This window comes from Cinclus cinclus, chromosome 5 (assembly GCF_963662255.1).
Source record: "Cinclus cinclus chromosome 5, bCinCin1.1, whole genome shotgun sequence".
NCBI classification, from domain to species: domain Eukaryota; kingdom Metazoa; phylum Chordata; class Aves; order Passeriformes; family Cinclidae; genus Cinclus; species Cinclus cinclus.
The window spans coordinates 2,585,820-2,604,939 of NC_085050.1; the positions used below are offsets into that span (position 1 = coordinate 2,585,820).

The window sequence follows — 19,120 nt, forward strand, 5'->3', positions numbered from 1 at the left end:
GCAAAGCTGAACATGAGGGGGTGTTGGGGTGGATGAGAAGCTCCGCATGGCCCAGCCAGACCCCTCCGTGCCCTGGGCTGATCCCCCAGTGTGGGCAGCAGAAGAGAGGGATTCTGCCCCTGTGCCCTGCTCAGGTGAGACCACACCTGCAGAGCTGCCTCCAGCCCTGGGGACAGCAGCAGAGGGATGTGGAGCTGCTGGACAGAGAGCAGAGGATGCCATGGGGATGCTCCAAAGGCTGGAGAGCTGGGGGTGCTCACCTGGAGAAGGGTCCAGGGAAAGCTCAGAGCCCCTTCCAGAGCCTAAAGGTGCTCCAGGAGAGCTGGAGAGGGACTGGGGACAAGGGATGGAGGAACAGGACACAGGGAATGGCTTCACACTGCCAGAGAGCAGGGCTGGATGGGATATTGGGAAGGAATAACAATTCCTTCCCTGTGAGGGTGGGCAGGTCCTGGCACAGGGTGCCCAGAGAAGCTGGGGCTGCCCCTGGATCCCTGGAAGTGTCCAAGGCCAGGCTGGATGGGGCCTGGAACAACCTGGGCTAGTGGAAGGTGTCCCTGCCCTTGGTAGCTGGTGGAACGAGATGAGCTTTAAGGTTCTTCTAACCCAAAGTGCTCTGTGATTCTATGAATGATTCTCAAAATAAGATTTTTTTGAAAGGGTATTACTAAAATAAAACTTTGCCATAAAACGTTCAGCCCGTAGCTCGGTTCTTTTTTGAGAACTTCCCACTGTGTTGCTGGTTGTAGATTACTAAAATTCAGCAAATCCCTCCGCAGAAGCTGCTTTTCATGTGCTGACAGATCTGAACTCATCTCGAACTCGTGACAGGGAAAAGGAAGCTGTGGAGTCCACAGCAATGACTATTAGCTAAAACAATGCTTTTGATCACCTTTAGATGTCCCATAGCCTCTAAATTGCATTTTCAATTAATTAAAACACTTCCCCCCACCAAGAGTGCTTTGAACTGCCACACTGAAAGCATTTCTTTAGCAAGAAAGGGCTTGATCAGCCAGAACTTCCCAACCACGAAGTGAAAATGGGTACAGACTAAAACACTTCTCACTCACAGGACTGGGGCAGAGCCTGACAGTTTCAGATCTAACAGTGGGTGACCATGCAAAGGGGGGAAATTTCTTCTTCATCCCCAGTGCAAGTTTCTGCATCTTCTTGTGCACGTTTGGTTCGGGCCAGGTCAGAACATCACTCCTGACACACTGCAGAGCTAGGCAGCTCCAGCTTCATCCCATTCTCAAATTCCAGAGACCTAAAGGCAAAAGGCAGAAATTACTCAGAGGCGCAACTTAAGTTTCACCATCGCCTGGGACACCCCGATAGCTGTCAGAGCCTGCCTGGGATAGACCCGGTGCGGGGCCACAGCTGAGAGTCTCCCCAGCCTGGACCCGCCCGCTGTGCGCGGAGGACGGACGCGTCACCAGCAGCCGAGCTCACCCCCGATTTTACCTCACAATTTTTAATTTCTCCTTTAACTCCCGCTTTAATTCCGCCTTTAATTCCTTTTTCCGCGCCCTCCCTCAGCGCCCGCCTCAGGCACGAGGCAGGACCCCACCCGCGGGCTGCCCGCGCCGCGCCTGCCCGAGCGCTGCGCGCCCACCGCGCCGCGCCGCCACAGGCACCCCACGGGGCAGCCCGCGCGCGGGGGGCCTTGCGGCAGGGGAAGGGCCGTACCAAGGGTGACGTGGGCGGGGCCGGGGCTGCGGGATGGACGCGGTTCTGCTCGTCGCCGCTGCCGTGCTGCTCGCCGTTCTTCTCTTCTTCGCCACCCGCCTCCGCGGCCAAGCCACAGCAGGTGGGTTGCGGCGCCGAGCGGAACGGCCGGGCCTCCCTCGCCCCCCTCGAGGCCCGTTCCGGTGGGCGCGGCCCTGCTCTCAACCGGGTCCGCACGCGCGGAAGGGGGGGGGGAGGGAGGGGGGGGGGAGGGGGCGCGTTTCTCAAGAGCCGCCAGGGGGAGCTGCGCCTCGGGCGGCCCCCGAGGAGTACCCGCCATGTTGGGAGAGCGGGGATTTTGGGGGGTCCCAAGGGGTTTTGGGGTGTCCCAGGGAGGGTTCCGGGGGTGTCCCGGCGTCTTAGCCCCGCCTTCCGTCCGGATTGCCCTGCGGGGTGCAGGCGCCGAGGTTTGGTTGTTGCTGCTGGCGGTTCGCGGCCTGAGGCGGCCTCAGGGTGAGGGGCGCCGGGTTGGAAGTCTGAGTTCTCTTTTGGAGGTTCTGCCAGGGTCTTTGGGACTGGGAAGGTGTCCCTGAGGTTCCTGCAAAGGAGGGGAGGGACGGAGAACAGATCCCGGAGGCTCGGGATCAGGGGCACAAGGTGGAGGTGGAGGTCTGTCACGAGTGGTGTCCCCCAGGGTTCTGTACTTAGTGTTTGTAGCTTGTTTAGCAGTGACTTGGACAAAGGGATTGATGCTCCTTCAGCGAGTTCGCTGATAACAAAAAGAGGAACGGCCGATGTCTCGGAGGGTTGTGCTGCCCCTCTTCGACAGGCAGGAGAGAGGGCAGAGAAAAATCCTCTAAAATTCACCACGGTGCAGTTCAGGGTCCTGCAGGTGGGGAGGAACACCCCTGAGCACTGGCAGACACTGGGGTCTGACTTCGTGGGAAGGACCTGGGTGTCCTGGTGGACAGCGAGCTGTCCCTGAGCCAGCAGTGTTCCCTTGTGCCAAGAAGGCCAAGGGAATCCTGGGTTAAGAGCATTGCCAGCAGGTCAGGGAGTGATCCTGCCCCTCTGCTCAGTTCTGGGAGGCACATCTGGGGTGCTGTGTCCAGCTCTGGGCTCCTCAGGCAGGAGGGGCCTGCAGTGGGTCCAGCAGAGGCTGTGAGGATGATGAGCGAGTTCAGCCTGGAGAGAACTGAGAGGGGACTTCATCCGTAACCATCAGTGTCTGCAGGGAGGGCTGGGAGCAGGGCCCAGGCTCTGCTGTGGAGGCCCAGCAATGACACAACAGGAACAGGCAGGAACTGAAGCTCCACCTGAACATCAGCAAGAATTTCATTGCTGGGAAAGCTGGAAAAGATTGCCCAGAGAGGGAGGGTGCAGAGTCTCCCTCACTGTAGATATTCCAGAGCCATCTGGACTCGATCCTGTGCCATGTACAACTTCTGCTCCTTTTCCACCTCACTCAGTGCAGCTGTGAGAAGCAGGTGGATGATGCAGCACTTCCAGTCCAGCGTTAGATCTGAGAATCATCCGGTCATTTTACAGGGAAAAAAAAAAACCTGTAAAATCACTGAGTCCAACCATAACCAACATTGCCAATTCCAGTGTGGTGGAAGTGACCTCGTTTGGGTGGGAATTGAGCGTTGTGGGAACGAGTCAGGTGTGGCTGTGAACTCACTTGTTGTGTTCTCACAGTGCAAGGAGCGAGGTTGTTTGGCTGCCAGGTATCAAATTAAGATGTTTAGTCAGGACAAACTCTAAGCTCGTGGTCAATTCCTACACAGATTTTTGTGGATATGGCATGGTTTTGGGGTTAGAATTTGTATTATTTTTCTTTTTGGGGAATTGCTTTGATAATTTTTAATTAAGAGCAAAACCACGACACCTTTAGTATAAACACAGTCACTCAGTGCAATACTGTGCTCATAAGGGATTTGTGTTAAAAATTTTTCTGATAATAATTAAATTTTCCAAGACATTTCTCACACATCTCTGCTTCCACGGATCTGGTTTAAATCTTTCTCTTGGAAATGTTTGGGAACTGATGTAATTTTATTGGGTTCCTATGAATGAAGAGATGAACTTTTGGTAAAAGCGAGGGCTGCATGTCCTGAAAAAATACATAATTTTCTGAGCTTGACTTGTGTTATGATTTGGATAAATCAGGGTCTGTGGGGTTTGGGAGGATTTATTTTCTCTTTAAGCGTTCAAAGTTCTAAATTGAAGCCCAAGTGTTCATTTTAAATAGTGTGAATGAATTAATTAAAAAAACCCAACCTTTAATATTGATTTTGACAATACTGGTTGAATTTAATTTACATTCATGATAATTTAAGAATTTAATTTTGTAGTGGTAACTTTTTGACTTTTCCATGTTGGTCATGCTTTTTTTTTTTTTTTCCTGTGATTTTAAGATATTTTTTACTTTAATATATTGTTTTCTGTCCTGATAAAGCCCTTCACAGAATTTCAGCTGCTGGGGATAACTTTGTTCCCTGTACACAACAGAAATTATTTTTCAGAACCACTGGTACTGTGGTGTATTTAATAGCCACAAAATTTAGTTGTAAGCAGGAATTTGCTTTTCTATTTAATTTTTTTAGGTGGGGAATAGAAGCTGCCACAATTCTGCCAATAAATCTGTGTTGCCACCTGCAAAGGACTTGAAACCTGGGACACTGGACCTAAAGAAATGGTGGGAGCTCTTACCTTTTCTTGTTAATATGCAGGGGTTGGGGCAGCAGTTCCTTTTGTGTTATCTCATGGAAACTGACTTCTAAAAATGTTCAAGACTTGCCTGCTTTAGGGAGCTAAGGATCAGGAGAGGTAAATCCTGTACCTTTGTATTTGCTTTGAAAGGTCACTTGGAGCAGCGCGTTGTTTCCAGCAGGATCATGCCTGGACTTCTTCTACTGAAAATGAAAGGGAAAAAAAAAAAAGTAGTGGCAATTCTTAATTTTACACGTGGTTGCCACCTCTCTTTCTGATAACCTCTACTGGGCCAAAGCACTTCCCCAGGAAGCTTCCACCTGTTGAACTTTGAATCCCTCTCTGAATTTCAGAGGTTTTGCACGGAGGCAGAAGGTGCAGGATGGTGCCATCAGCGTGGTGGGAAGTGCCAGCACGTGTGAGGGTGCAGAGAGCTCTGTCCCTGAGGCAGCCCAGGTGTCACCTGCTTCTCTGAGGGAAGTGAGAGGAAGCTGCTGTGATAGGCAAGGGGTTGCTTCTCTTGAAAAGCATCTCTGCTGTAAGCAGAAGTTTGCACAATTTTGTGAAGGGGCGGATTTCTACCTGGAGGGTCTAAAATGAAGTCCTGATCTGAGCTCTGAATGATTCCGTGGTGTTTTTTGCAGTGGTGCTTCACATCCAGTTCAGAAAAGATTTCTCCTTGCAGAGCATGGTACTGTTCTCTCTCCCTTCAGGAGGGAGACACAACCAGAGTCTCAGAGCTGCTGCTGTGCCCTGGCTGAGTAGTCAGCTGAAATAATCTCTGCACTGGTGCTTCCTGAACACCGAGGCAGAGCTGGTGTGCCCAGCACAAAAATGTTCTTGGGTTTTGAGGGCTGAGTCAGACCCTGGCCACTGCAGCTTCAAATACAGACTGATCCCGTGTCCATTTCCAAGACAGCTGTTGAGTGTTTTGTTTATATTACCTGATAATTTGAGGGGTTTATCTCATTAATTCAGTCTGGCCTGCCATTCTGCAAAGCTTGTGGATGGTTTGTCTCACCTCTTTAATGCTGGCCATTAGTTTTCACTCAGATGGCTCTGGATCAAGGCTAATTAGTGCTTGTGTGACTAATCTCTGCATGATCTGACTAGCCTGGGGTGCCACTGCTGAGACCTCTGCAGCTCCAGGAAAATGAAGAGATGTGTTCAGATAAGTGCAGCAGCCAAACCCCGCCCTGTGCTACAGGAGGAGACGGAAAAAAAAAAGCCCTGCAGGGTCAGACCTCAGAACAAATCATTCTTGAGCTCAGATCTGATGGTCAGTCCAGTCCCAAGGAAAAGTGATTTTTAAGTGTGTCCTCAGTTCTGTGACGTCTCCTCTCTGTGTGCCATCAGTGTCTGATAGAGCAGAGCTGAACTTTCAGCATTCTGCAACAAATACTGTATCTGGAGTCTCTGAGGGAAAGCCCTGACCCCTGAGGGAGCAGGTCCAGGTGTGTGACAGCAGAGCAAATGAGAATTTCCTCCTCCTGCAAAGGACAGGAAGAAATGCAATGAGTAACATTCATGTTTTCCAAATTCCTGCCCAGCTGAGTGCCTGGCGAACAGAAACTGTAGAATGCTCGAGTCAAAAAGGTTGGAAAAGCCCTCCAAGATCATCCAGTCCAACCATTCCCCCACCACTGACCCACATCCCCAAGTGCCACATCCACACAGCTTTTGAATCCCTCCAGGGATGGGGACTCCAGCACTGCCCTGGGCAGCTGGGAAGGGCCGGACGCCCTTTCTGTGAAGAATTTTCTCTGAATATCCAATCTAAACCTCCCCTGGCACAACTTGAGGCTGTTCCCTCTCCTCCTGTCCCTGTTCTCTGGGAGCAGATCCCAAATCCCCCCTGGCTGTCCCCTCCTGTCAGGGAGTTGTGCAGAGCCACAAGGTCCCCCCTGATCCCCCTTTTCTCCAGGCTGAGCCCCTTTCCCAGCTCCCTCAGCTGCTCCTGGTGCTCCAGACCCTTCCCCAGCTCCATTCCCTTCCCTGGAGACTCTCCAACCCCTCCAGGTCTTTTGTAATTTGGAGGGGCTCAAAAACTGCCCCCAGGACTGGAGGTGTCCCAGCAGTGTCAGCACAGGGGACAGGCACTGCCCTGGCACTGCTGTCACCCCAGTGCTGTCACCTGCCAGGTGCCACTGGCTCATGTTCTGCTAGCTCTGTGCTGCTGGAAAAGAATCTGCAGTCAGGAGAACTATTATAGAGACTGGAAGGAAGGGAAAAAGCTTCATTAAAACATTTCTTTTCCTACTAAATGACAATCCATAGTGGCTTGGTGTCTTCTGTTAATGTGCACGTTTTGGAGATGTGACAAATGTCCAGCAGCTGCCCTGTGTGTTTGATTGTGATGTGGGTCAGGTTTGGTGGGGTTTATTACATCCTGAGCCCAGTCCACACTGGTCACTTTGAGGAAATACTGGGTCTCCTGTAGGGAATTAAATGGAGAAAAGCAGAGAGCTTGGTTCACATGTTTTTCTCTTTGAGGGTTGAGCTCTTCCGTTTGAAATAAATATATGGCTTATAAATAGATTCCTCTTTCATAAAATGCAAAGCAGTCTCTGTTTCACAGGACAACAGGAACCAAAACCAGCATGAATGAGTGCTGGAACGGCACAGCTGAGCTGCTTGGGCAGGACCATCTTGGGAATTGATGAAGCTTGCAGGTGAAAGGATGCTGAGGTTTGAATTGCAGCATATCTCAGGAACTTAGGAAGAGAAATATTGCATTTGTATAAAAAGCTTTTTGCAGAGCGTTTTTGACATTTATCAGTGTCCAAGAAGTGATCTGCTGCTCTGCTTCTTCAGGAAAATGTTTCTTATAGCATTCCAAATAAGATGTGAATAGGACTGGGCAAGCCTTGAAGCAGCATGGCAGCATCTCTGGAGCCTGCACTCAGTGATTTCTCACAAGCCCTGTTTTGTCTGCAGAGGTGGATGGGACAGGGAGGGTGACATCAGTGTGGCAGGGCAGCGACTCAGTTCCAAATGTCACTGCGTGTTGGGGCTGGAGTTTTTGGGGGCCTGCAAACATCCCTGTGACATCTGCTGCAGCAGCCCAAGCTGCTGAGGGCTGTGCTGGCCAAAGCCTGCCCCAGGTGGCTCTGCTGTGCAGCCCTGCTGAGCTCAGGGCTGCAGCTCTGTCCTTATCAGCCCCAAAGTCAGTGCTTTTGAAGGCTGAGATAACAGAGGTGAGCTGCAGGCACACCTTTGGTGCTGCAGAGATTCAGTCATAATGAATCTCATTTTCTGTTGGGGGATATGCTAATAGGAGGCTTTTTTAGGAAGGCATTGTTTGGATCAGGAGATGCTGGAGACTTGGCACAGTGTGCTCCTGCTGGGACACAACATAATCCAGCAGATCACAAAATAATTGTGTCCTGAGTTGAGTGAGTAGTTCTGCAGTTTTCCATGAGACCACTTAAATATTTGCCTGAATTATGGCTTAAAAGTTAATACGTGGCAGGATTGAGCAGGTAACAAATATCAGTTAGGCATATCAACAGAATATGCAAAGCAGGTATCAGGGATGATGATGTTTTACCATTATCACTTGGGGTATTTTTGCCTTACTGCCACAGTTAAAAGCAACAGGAAGCCTCAAAAAATCTGAGAGTTTCTTATGGAAAACTTGTGAAATGAACCTACTGGTCAGCTCCATCCTCCCAGCTGCTCCTGTTAGGATATTCTTCGTTTGCCAGATCTTAATTAGTAACTGCAGTATATGCAGAGAAGATGGCAGTGAGAGCTGCAGTGACCCTTAGTGTCCTGTTTGTACCTGCCTGTGTTTTGGGGAGTTTAAATCAGCGGGGTAGAATGAAATCACCCTGTAACTGTGTTTATTTCAGCTGTAATTCGTGATCCTTGTTCGCTCTTCGGGTTTTGCTTCTTGTGTAATGATTTACATATTCCTCCCTGTATCATTCAGGCTCTGAGATTTCAACCAGATGAATCTATGTTACAGAAGGATAAATTAAAATAAAAAAAAAAAAATCAGAACACACACTTTTGGATCCTTGCTGTTCTGTAACTCGGGAGAAGAGGCAGAAGTGAAAGCTTTAACAGGAATATTTTATTTCCTTCTTGCAGCTGACGAGGAGCACGAGCAGAATGTGGCAGCAGCAGCAGGGGCCAGGCCCCGGCCCCACGGGGAGGAACGGGCAGAGGGGATGCCCAGGCGCCGCAGGAACATGGGCAGCAGGCTGATGGCCCAGAGGAGAGCCCAGCAGGCAGAGGAGTGGCTGGAAGGTAACACTGGCTTCAGCTCATCTTGCAGACATTGAAACAAACCTCCAGAGCAGGTGTTAAAGCTGGAGAAGGGGTACAGCTGCCTCCTGGAGGAAGTTGTTGAGTTTTGCTGGTGGATTATTTACAGTTTGACCATAATCTGTCTTCTCTCCTTACTTCATCCCTTTTCTCTGTATATCCCTTACATTTAACCTCTGCCTGCTCCTGAGGTGAATCCTGGCTATTTGTGCTGTCAGTCTTCACATCCTTCCTAAAAACTTTTGTATTTCCCCCTTAGCTGTGCAGGGAATTAAATTTAATCAGGGAAAACAGAATCCGCGCCTTGCATTAAATAACAAGCTATAGTAAATTACTGATTTATTTTAAATCGGTGGGAAGCATTAATTCCCCAGTGTAATCTCTGCAACATGTGGAGTTTTCTCTCCAAGGAGCCATCCAGGTGATGGTCAGGATCAAGTGGATTACCTGGAGATCACCACAGACTGCAGCATTTTGCCAGCAGGTTGTTGACAATGTGTTGTGTAAATCTTGTGCTGGATTTACAGTTCACAGCTACATTTCTGTGGTGTGGTCATAGACAAAAATATGGTGACAATAACATCTTTCTACACCCTGTAAATATAATTCCCTTTTCTGGTGAAGCTTGACACATGATTCTCTTTATTGCTAGAGAGATGAGATCACCATGATTCACCCCCCTGGATTCTTTCTACTTTCAGATCGTGGGTGAAGTGTTCAGGCTTTCTGCTCAAGTGGGCTTTGCTGCACTGGAGTTTGCAGTGGAGATCAGGGTGTCTTTGTGGTGTGCAGGAGGTGAAAGCACTGAGCACACACCTCTGTGATGCCTTGGTTAGGGACTGTTTGCACTTTGTTCAGCTTTTCTTGCCCTGCAGTTTGTAGAAAGCCTCATGTTTGCAGGTGAATGTGCTTTTCCAGCTAATTATGTTCAGCAGTTTCACAGATGGAGATTGGACAGGTGTGAACTTTTCAACTTTGGTTATTTCTTCTCCTGTGATAACATCCTGGAAAGAAAATGGAATCTAAAAATACTCGGTTTTCAACTCCAGACATCAAAAGTTTGAATGCTGAAAGCCGACAGTGAGGCTGTCAAAGCAAATGGCTCATCTTATCTTATCTTACTTTGTCACTTCAGCAATAGAAGAATCTGTGTCATTGGGCTTTATAAATAATTCTTTTGCAGCTTTCTGTACATCAGATGCAAGTTCTGCTGCTTTTGCACGAAGTTCCCTTTGAAATGACATGCCTTCTTTTATTTGTTTTCCCTAATTTCTTACCCAAATTAAAACAGCTTCTTTCTCTTTGCTTCTGTTTTGTGCTGCTTCTGTGGGCGTTTTTGTTCATATTTTGGGATGGCTTTTCCAAGTGGCTGAGCACAGGTGCACAGCAGGAACAATGAAGCTTTTGGAGACTGAGCACAGACTTGAGCAGAGGAGCTGTGGAGAGAAGCAGCTGTCCCTGATTTCCCAGCACTGAGGTGCTCAGTGACCAGTGGCCATTATTAATTGGGATCAGCCACCCTCTGTGCTGTAAATCCTTCAGCCTGGCCTTGAGTTACCTGTCTTAGTGTGGGGTTTGGGTTTTCCCCTTACAAAAGGATGTGTTGAATGTTTTAAAGCCCTCTCTGTGGACATGTGGCACAAGCCTGGAATCACTCTGGGATTTATCCCCTTTTTCTCATTTTCCCTGTGTCACTGCAGTATAGAGCAGTTTTGCCTAATTGCTACTTACATTTAAACCAACTGGAATAGCAAGTTCTCTCTACAGCAGAGTTTTGGGCTGAAGAATTCGTTGACTTCTTGGAAAGAGAGCCTAGTGCAGCACCAGGGCTGAAGAGCAAAATCACTTGGCAATTTAGACAAAAACACCAAACCCAAGCCAGTCTGGTTTCCCCACTCTTGCCTTGTAAAAGCTCTGAAAACTTCTGAACATTTGCTACCAAAGTAATTGTTTTTTTGTTTGAATTTGTTACAATGTTGTAGGGGTAAGTTTCTGTTCCCTGTGTGGAATTTCCACTCTGGGCCTGTGCTGAACTTTGGGCAAAGCTGCCTGATCCTTCTCTGTGTCACTGACTTTTTCCAAGAAGTGATTTCTTCACCAACCCATCACTGCAGGAAACTGAGCACTCACCTCAGGGAGGGTGTGAGGATGCCCTTGACCATCCCTTTGTCCCTGTAATAGTCACAAAATAGAGTCAGGTAGGAAATGCTGTTGCCACCAAGGAGTTCTGCCTGTTGGGAGCCAGTTCTGCTGACTCTAGGAAATGTCCCCAAAGCAGCACTTGCAGACTTTGGAGTTGTGGTTAGCATAAGGGTTTTCTGTTTTCCATCTAACCATCAGATTTCAATTCCAGAATGAGAAGGAAACTTTGAGGGTAAAGTTGTAGCCCACTGTTTCTGCTGCCTGTGCTGTGTTTGTGCCAGGACTCAAATCTCTCACACAGGAATGGGGGAGGAAAAACAACCCCAAACCCTGGGCACTAAAATCAAAACCTTGAAGACTTAATTGTCCCTTCTGTAGCTTGAATCTTACTTGTAGGTTCGGATAAGGAGTCATTTAATACAGACAGATAGTAAATTATTATTTTCAGTACTCAAATCTACACCCATTGCCAGTGTAGCTAAACCAGGTTGTAATTCTTCAGCTTCCAAATATCTTGACTTTCCTCCCAGAAGGAAAGCCCAGCAGGTGCTGGGCTCCTGACTGCCAGGATCCATGTGGGCTGTGCCATGGGACAGGCCCAGCCAGGTGCCCACCCTGCCTCAGTTTCTCAGCAGTGTTCTCAGTGGGGATTGAGTTCTCCAAGGTAACCTGTCAGGAGGACATCAGCTCCTTCAAATACCCTCTGATGACCAAAGATTGCTGGGAGATGCTTCTCCTTGGTGACAAGGTAATTCTCAAAATGACTGAGACCCCTGAGCTGTTCTAGAAAAATGGTTTTGATTGCCTTAAATTGCCCAATTTAATTCCAGCCACAACACTCCTGCCTTTCCTGCAGCCCTCTGCAATCTGGGAGTCTTGTTAAAAGCCTCTGCTCTGCACATTGGAGCAGGGTGCCTGCTCCTTTCTCTGTACAAAAGGAGTCTGGAAGGAGAGTTGTGTATTCATGTGATTAGTTTGAGATCCCAGCTAGCAGACTTAATTAACTCTGTGTGTCTTAATTTAAATTGAACCCAGACAGAAGTGGCTTTGTGGACTGGCTACAGCCAAACTGAAAATGCTGCAAGGCATAAATGCATGAGGATTTCAGACATTAATCATTTAGGGCAAAAGAGGCCACTCTAAGCAGTGGGGAAAGGGGAGAAATTGCAGTTGGACTGAGGGTTGTTTAGGGCATGTGGTAGTGTAAATAAACAGCATTTTCCAATTTCAGATTCCTTTTATTTGCCATCCAAGGAGGGTGTGCTTGGCTCTTGTTCTTGCCTGAGTAATGATCTGAGTGCATCCACTTGGACTCTGCTCACCTCTGGGTAGACATAAAGGAGTTTTGTTGAGAGCTTTTACTTGGTTGCTCATCATGTGCAGAAAAAACACTTGTCCAGCTCTCAAGTTGAACTTGACCCTCCAAACCTGCTCCTTGTCCTTGAGCACTGTGAAGAGCTCAGAGACGAAGAAGATGCTTCTCTTGAGACTGCATTTTGGAGCAGAAAGTCACCCATCCATCTCATATTTACATCAAAAACTTAACTTCCTCTCAAGTGACAAGAAACTCGTGAGGATGAAATCATGGCAGGTACAGTTGGGTTGTGCTAACCCAGCTGTGATAAACATAATGAGGGTGAGGGGTTTCTGTCACTTGGAGCTGTGTCTCGGGCCAAAACTTTGCTGCTGTGGATGTGATGGAGAGAGAAACTGGAGATTATAACTGCCCTAAATCATGGTATGGTGAGCAAGAAACAGACTTGTCTAAGAAATGCCAGCATTTTCCAAAGTGTCCCACAGAACAGGGACCACTGGGCAACACCCTGGGTCTGCTGAGGGTTGGGTGAAAAAAAAGAGGGGAAGGGAAGGTTGTGCCGGAAGAGCCTCAGCAGCTCAGTCCAGGGAGTATTTTTCAAGGGTTTGATTTTGAAAGATGCTCATTTTCACATCTTCAAAATGACCTCTCTGACTTGTTGCAAAATGTGTTGCTGAAAAACGGGGCTTTGTGTGGATTGTTGTTTTAGTTTGTTTTTTTAACAGAAAGTAAGGACACAAAGAAATAATTTGGTTTTGTCAGGTTGTTTTTATTATTTGCCCCAATCTATGGGCTCTCTACTTCTGGCAGCAACATAAAACTCCAAAATGTTAAATATCCCAACATTTGCATGGCTTTTCTCTAAGCTTTTAGCATTGTGCATCTGAGCATAACTGTTGCAATCTCCAGTACAGTGAACGTTTGGTTAAATTATTTTACTTCTCCAGCATCAGTAATGATAAATCCAACAGCTTTTGACAGTCTGAGTGCTCGAGCTTGTAAAATAAAACATGATAAAGAAAAGTTAATGGGTGCAACATAAATGAAATTGTAAGTTCCTCTCTTCATGGCAAGGATTGGAGATCAGAATCTCACATTTTTCTTAGTGTTAATCACTATTGGGAAAGAAAGCAAAAAAACAAGGTTTTAAAAGTTTTTAGAAGTATAGTAACTGAGCATTTTAAAATGCTTTTTATTGCTTTGTGTGGCACCTAAGCTGAACATTCAAGTCTTGCGGCTAAAAAAAATCTTGTATGAGTGTTTTCTGCTACTTTTATGGGGAAAATAATCTAAAAATAATTCTTGATCCCCATTGAGTGATGGATATTGTGCATAAGTTCCAGAAGAACGTGTTTGTGCTGAAATCTCTTAAAATAAGCACTTTTTCTGAGCACTGAAAGATCTGGAAAATGTGTAAATTTAGAACCAGTGATGTGATCCCACGCTGTTCTTGTGAAATGGAGCTGCGTTAATTGGCGTAGTAGTTGAAATTATTTTAATGCTTAATCAGTAGGAAAACCTTTCTAGTACAGTTAAACTTTGACTAATATCCCAACTAGTGAATCAAAAGTCAGTTTTGCCTTGCTGCTACTCATCCAGCGAGTTTGGTGTTGTCGGAGTGCCCCCAGGGAGTGGCTGATCCCTCTCAGGCACAGACAGGCTGTGCAAGGGGGGAGGTCTGTGGTTTCTCACTTCTGCCAAATGGTTTTATCTGAGAATAAGCTTCACATTCTGCTCTAAAGGTCTGGCGTCCTTTTGTGTCTGCTGCACTTTTCTGCCCTAAGAGTTGCCTGCTTTTGTGGCTTCAGATTAATAAACCAGTTTCTTATTCAGTTTCTAAATAGCTACCAAATTATATTAAAAATTTTTAAAAAAACACATAGAAATTAAGACTAGTTATTAGACTATAATTAATCCCACCACAGGATTATGTTACTGAGGAATGGCCACACCTTTCCTGTGGCTGGTGTCACACTTCTGTTGGGTATTAATTACCTGCTGTTAATAACATCTTGTGCTTTTGCCTAGCATCTTTCCCCTCCCTCCTTTCTCTTACTCCTTTTGTTAGGTGCTGCATGAATACTAAATAAGGCAGCTGGCTGTGCCTAAAGGACTTTTTGTGAGTAGCCACCTGTGCAGCTCTCATTCTTTTTCATGGAGGGGAATCCATTTGCTTCACCCAAAATTTATAAGGAAGCAAGACGAGGACAACTAGACCAGATTGGATGGGCTTTGGAGAAACCTGGTCTAGTGGAAGGTGGGAATCACAGTGGGGTTGGAATGAGATGATCTTTAAGGTCCTTTCCAGTCCAAACCACTCTGTGATTCTGGGCTAACTAAAATACACAAATGGTGATTGTTTGTTTTGGAAGTTTTTGTCTGTTCTGTACACAGTACAGAATTCTGCTAAATTTCATCCCAGCACATTTTCTAAAGGAACTGGGAAGTATTTTTAAAAAGAAGTCTGTAAATTTCCAGGAATTCAGACACCAGTGTGACCGATAACTTTTCTGTTGTGCTGCCTCTCAGTATGTTCAAAATTTCAAGGTAAAGCAAAGATTTCCCTGAAACTACCTCTCAGCTGAGAGCCCCACGTTTGTGTAAAGCAGAATATGTCACACTGGTTGTGCTCTCTGACTCTTGAGATGGGAGCTCACGGGACTGTTCAAATCACAGAATGGTTTGGGTTGGATGAATGTTAAAGCTCATCCAGTTCCAGCCCCCTGCCATGGCCAGGGACACCTTCCACTGTCCCAGGTTGCTCCAAGTCCCTTCCAGCCTGGCCTTGGACACGTCCAGGGTTACAGTGGCAGCCACAGCTTCTCTGGGAATTCCATTCCAGGGCTTCCCCACCCTCCTGGGGAACAATTCATTCCCAGTATCCCATCTCAAGTTGCTTTCTTTCAGTTTTAATGCTGTCTGTGTGGGGTTTCCCAGCTGAGCACAAACCCAGCTTCCCCAAGCACAGCACTTGGGGGATGTTAAAGTGAACCACTCTGAAGCTCCTGCATTGCACCCAGATCTCAGGGACAGATGGAGTGCAAGCTTCTATGGACTCACCCCCATGGAGTCTCCCAGTGTTGTCACAGCCAGGAGTGTGTGCAAAGTGATTGTTAAAAGCTGCTGAAACAATCACTGCTTTATTAAAACGAAATAAAGGATTGCTGGCTGTGTGCAGCACCCTCCCTGCTTTTGGTGGAACTGTTCTGCTGGAACAACAAATTGATTCAGCAAATGCTTTGACTGTGTGTTTACGTTGCTGTCAGCACATTCGGGTTTATTTTGTTCGTATTAATTGCACTAATATCAGGTTTAGTGCCCTGCTGACCTCCTCAGCTCTGCTGAATCATGTGCTGTGTCTGCATCCTCATCTCTGGCTTTTGTTGGATGTAACTCCACACGCTGGAGGAGGTGGTGCTTAAGGGGTCACATCAGCTGCTTCAAACAGGGGGAAAGAAATGCTCCTGAACAGCAAAAGACATGGTAGACCCAGGACTGGGGGGGGGGAGGAAAAGAAAAGGCCTTTTAAACAAGTCTTCCTTAGATTCCTGCCTCATGTCTGGCTCAGATAATCTTAATATAGATGAAATCTGAGAAGCCCTCAGGTGGAATAGTGTCATAGATGGTGTTTTATACTTGTGGTGTTTGCCAGAATTTATTTTCTAAACGTAATACCAGAACTGAGCTGTTAATTTTGGAGTAGTAACTGCTAATGCTGGGTGTGCTCACCCACTGTGTTTGGAACGCCCCTCAATGCTGTATTTAAAATATAAATAAAGTTATTTTAAGCATCATTAAATTTGTAGAAGACTCTGTGTCAGGTCTGAGTATCCCTCCTTTCTCTGTGTGCTGCAGGAAAGGGGAACCCTTTTGATCATCTCAGTAATCAGACTCCAGTAATTCTCTGAAGCCCAGCTCAGCAACCAGGCTCATATTAATTCCATCTCCTGAAAACAGCTGTTATTTGAGAGTCACCTACACAGCTCTCAGATCCATTTATTTCTCATGGTGTCTTGGTGGATTAACCACAGTCCTGTTCTGTGTCCTGGAATTAGTAAAACAAGAATGTTTCCAACCTAATTCTACATAAAAAAAAACAAAAACAAAAAAACAAGGGGGAGTGTAATTCATCCATATGCTCCTTTCATAGCAGCTTTTTAGGTTCCCAAAAAAGGGGCACAGGTGTTCTGGAGAGATCTCCCTCCAGAAAACATCCTGGCACCAGCCCTGCCAAATCTCTTCCAGTTTACCAGTTTGGATCTGAAGTGAACATTGAGCAGAACAGCACTGGGGATGCTCAAAGCACCAATAATTTTACCCAAAAAGGGGATCCAGGTGTGAGGAGCTTTTATTTTGAGCCTGCCATGACTGTGAATCTGTTGTGTGGTGTTTGTGCAGTGAGCTGAGGATTTCTCTGGGAGTTTTGAGGTCAGTCCCCAGGTCTTTGGTGGGATCAAGGACTGATTTAGACCAGAAAATAAAGTGGCCAAATGTTCCTGAGCTCTGGGCAGGGAGGAAGCGGCTGCATTTCAAAGGTCTTTTTCCTCAGCCCTTGAGTGGGCAGAAATCCTCATTTGCACACTCTTTGAGCATAAAACTCTTTCATATTTCACCCTTGCAGAAATCACCTCTGTAAACAACCATTTGCCATACAACAGGCAAATATTTACATGTCATTTTCTTGCAGGCAGACCCAAGATTTGCATTTCAAGGATTTTTTTTTTTCCCCCTCATCCCTGAAAGGTTATTTCTGTCAGGCTGAAACCAGTGGATGAGTGGGGTGCCTCTGAATCAATCCCACTTTTTTTCAGTGGATATGTTATGCAAAGCCTGAGGGTAACTGGGAATAAAGTCTCTCCAGGCTAAGGTTGAACAGATAAATAATGACAGCCATTAGCACAATTTATGTATCAGAGAAAGTCTCTCTTTTAATTGTAGAAATCAAGAAATATTTATGAAAAGTCTTCCTTCAAAGGATCAAGGAAATTTTTACTTCTGCCTTCACTTGAGTGTGTGTTTGCCTTGTTACTTCTACTCTGTGGCTTTGGCAGTCTCATGTGGGTTTTTTTCCCTTTTTCCATCTGAAAGGGTCTTGTCTGAAGTGTGTGTGTGTTTCCTTTTCATCTGCTGCTGCTTTCCTAGGCAGCACTGAATCTTTTTCCAAGGGTCTTTGTGACAGATGATTTAAAATTTGTCATTTATGCAATGTTGCAGAGGAAGAGGATGCTGAGGAGGTGCCAGAATTTCAGGTGTCTGGGAAAATTGGAGCAAAGAAGCAGAGGAAATTAGAAGAGAAACAAGCCAGGAAAGCACAGAGAGAGGTGAGAATTTCCTGCCACGTACTGAGCAGAGCCTGAGCAGCTCAGCAGAGAACTGGGGATAACACAGCCCAAAAAAGAAAAGGCTGTGTCATCACTGAATGGTTGTTTTATCTTTAAAATGTAAATTCAGCTTTTGCTGGCCCAAGAAGGCCATGGAAAACAGTGTCTCATTTTCTTTCCATTCAGACTCGTGGGGAGGAGAGGAGTTAAACTCTTGAATTTTCTTTTTTTGGATGTTTCCACTGCCTTCCAGCTTAATGTCAGCACGGTCTCCCCTTGAACATACACCCCAGCCCCCATGGTGGTGTAACAGCCTGGGCACTTGTGAGGAGTGGTTCAGAGTATAAAAACTTGCCTTGGTTTTATCTGTATTCACTCATATTTATTGTTTTTACAGGCCAGGGGAGATGAAAAGCATTTTGGTGTTAATTCCAGGGAAGCAAGAGGCTATTCAGTCTTCTGAGGGCAGCAGTTTGTGCATTTTCCTTGGAATTGTTATATTTTTTTAAATTTTTTTTTCAGACTCTGTATTGTTCTGTATGAACATTTTTAAAGCTTTTGAAATCCCAAGTTGGGAAATTTTAGTGTCACCTGAGGTTTGAATCCAGTGTAGTAGATGGAGCAGTTGGTAATAAACTTAATTATTGGTTATATATAAACTTCCATTATGAATCTTTTCTCAGTCAGTGCTTTCATCATTTTGTTATTTTCCATACTCATTGTATTTAATTTTCTTTTCTTTTCTTTTTTTTTCTTTTTTTTTTTCTTTTTTTGTTTTTTTTGTGGAAAATCTGAGCCAAGCTGAATGAAGTTGGATAAACATCAACTGGTGGAGCAAGGAATCTCCTGTTTCATTATAAAACACGCTGATTTTTATTTTCCCATGTAGACAGATAAGTTCCTTGGATGGGGCTTTTTCTCTGAAGCAGTCATAGCCAAATCCTTCACTGGAATATTTTCTACTTGTCCTCTTAATATATTTTCAAATTTAAGTATCCTGAAGAACCTGAAAAAAAATTGCACTAAACAGCCTTTTTATTGTTCCCTCATTTTGCAACAACCTCTTTGGCTTAAAAACAAACCTACAATTATTTCAAGATACCATAGGAGCTTTTTCTGTAAGAGATTCTGCCCAGATTAATGATACATTTAAATGCACTTTATTTTTACAGTTTGTGTTCCAAATCTTTTTTTTTTTCTTTTTTTCTTCCTTAGGGTCCATTCTAACTAAACTTCAAGTGAGGAGAAACGGAATTCTGTGACACAACATTGCTTAACATCACTGTTGTAATAAGATCATAAGCACATTCAAAACTTAAACTGTTACTGAGATACAGATGAGACAAGTGAGGAGGGTAATTTCTAAATTTACCACAATGTTGAGCGTGCTGAAGGGGAGGGGAAGTGAAATGATAATGGCTTTTTATTATTATTCTTTTTTTATTCTTTGCAGGCATCTAAAAGGTGGTTAGAAACCCTCTCATGGCATCATAATGTGAAATTTTAAAATGTAGATTAAAAAAAGAGTAAAGCTTGGCTTGCATCCTGTTTATTTTAGGCTGAAGAAGCAGAGAGGGAAGAACGGAGAAAGCTCGAGTCGAAAAGAGAGGAGGAAAGGAGGAAAGAAGAGGAGAGAATTCGTCTGGAGGAGGAACGACAGGTGGGAATAATTGTATTTATCTGTGCAAAT

General features: G+C 45.8%; 1 protein-coding gene across 2 annotated transcripts in view; it reads left to right on the forward strand.

Annotated features, from left to right (window-relative positions):
• The first annotated feature begins 1,700 nt into the window (after window positions 1-1,700).
• DDRGK1 (DDRGK domain containing 1) overlaps window positions 1,701-19,120 on the forward strand; it is a 33,959-nt gene continuing 16,539 nt past the window's right edge. Inside the window, exons 1-5 of one of the 2 annotated variants that reach the window (XM_062493961.1) lie at window positions 1,701-1,810; window positions 4,275-4,366; window positions 8,476-8,634; window positions 17,324-17,430; window positions 18,989-19,090. In XM_062493961.1, coding sequence (XP_062349945.1) covers window positions 8,556-8,634; window positions 17,324-17,430; window positions 18,989-19,090 — 288 coding nt within the window. In that variant the 5' untranslated portion in view covers window positions 1,701-1,810; window positions 4,275-4,366; window positions 8,476-8,555. The remainder of the gene's footprint in view (window positions 1,811-4,274; window positions 4,367-8,475; window positions 8,635-17,323; window positions 17,431-18,988; window positions 19,091-19,120) is intronic. The other variant, XM_062493960.1, reaches the window with a different exon arrangement.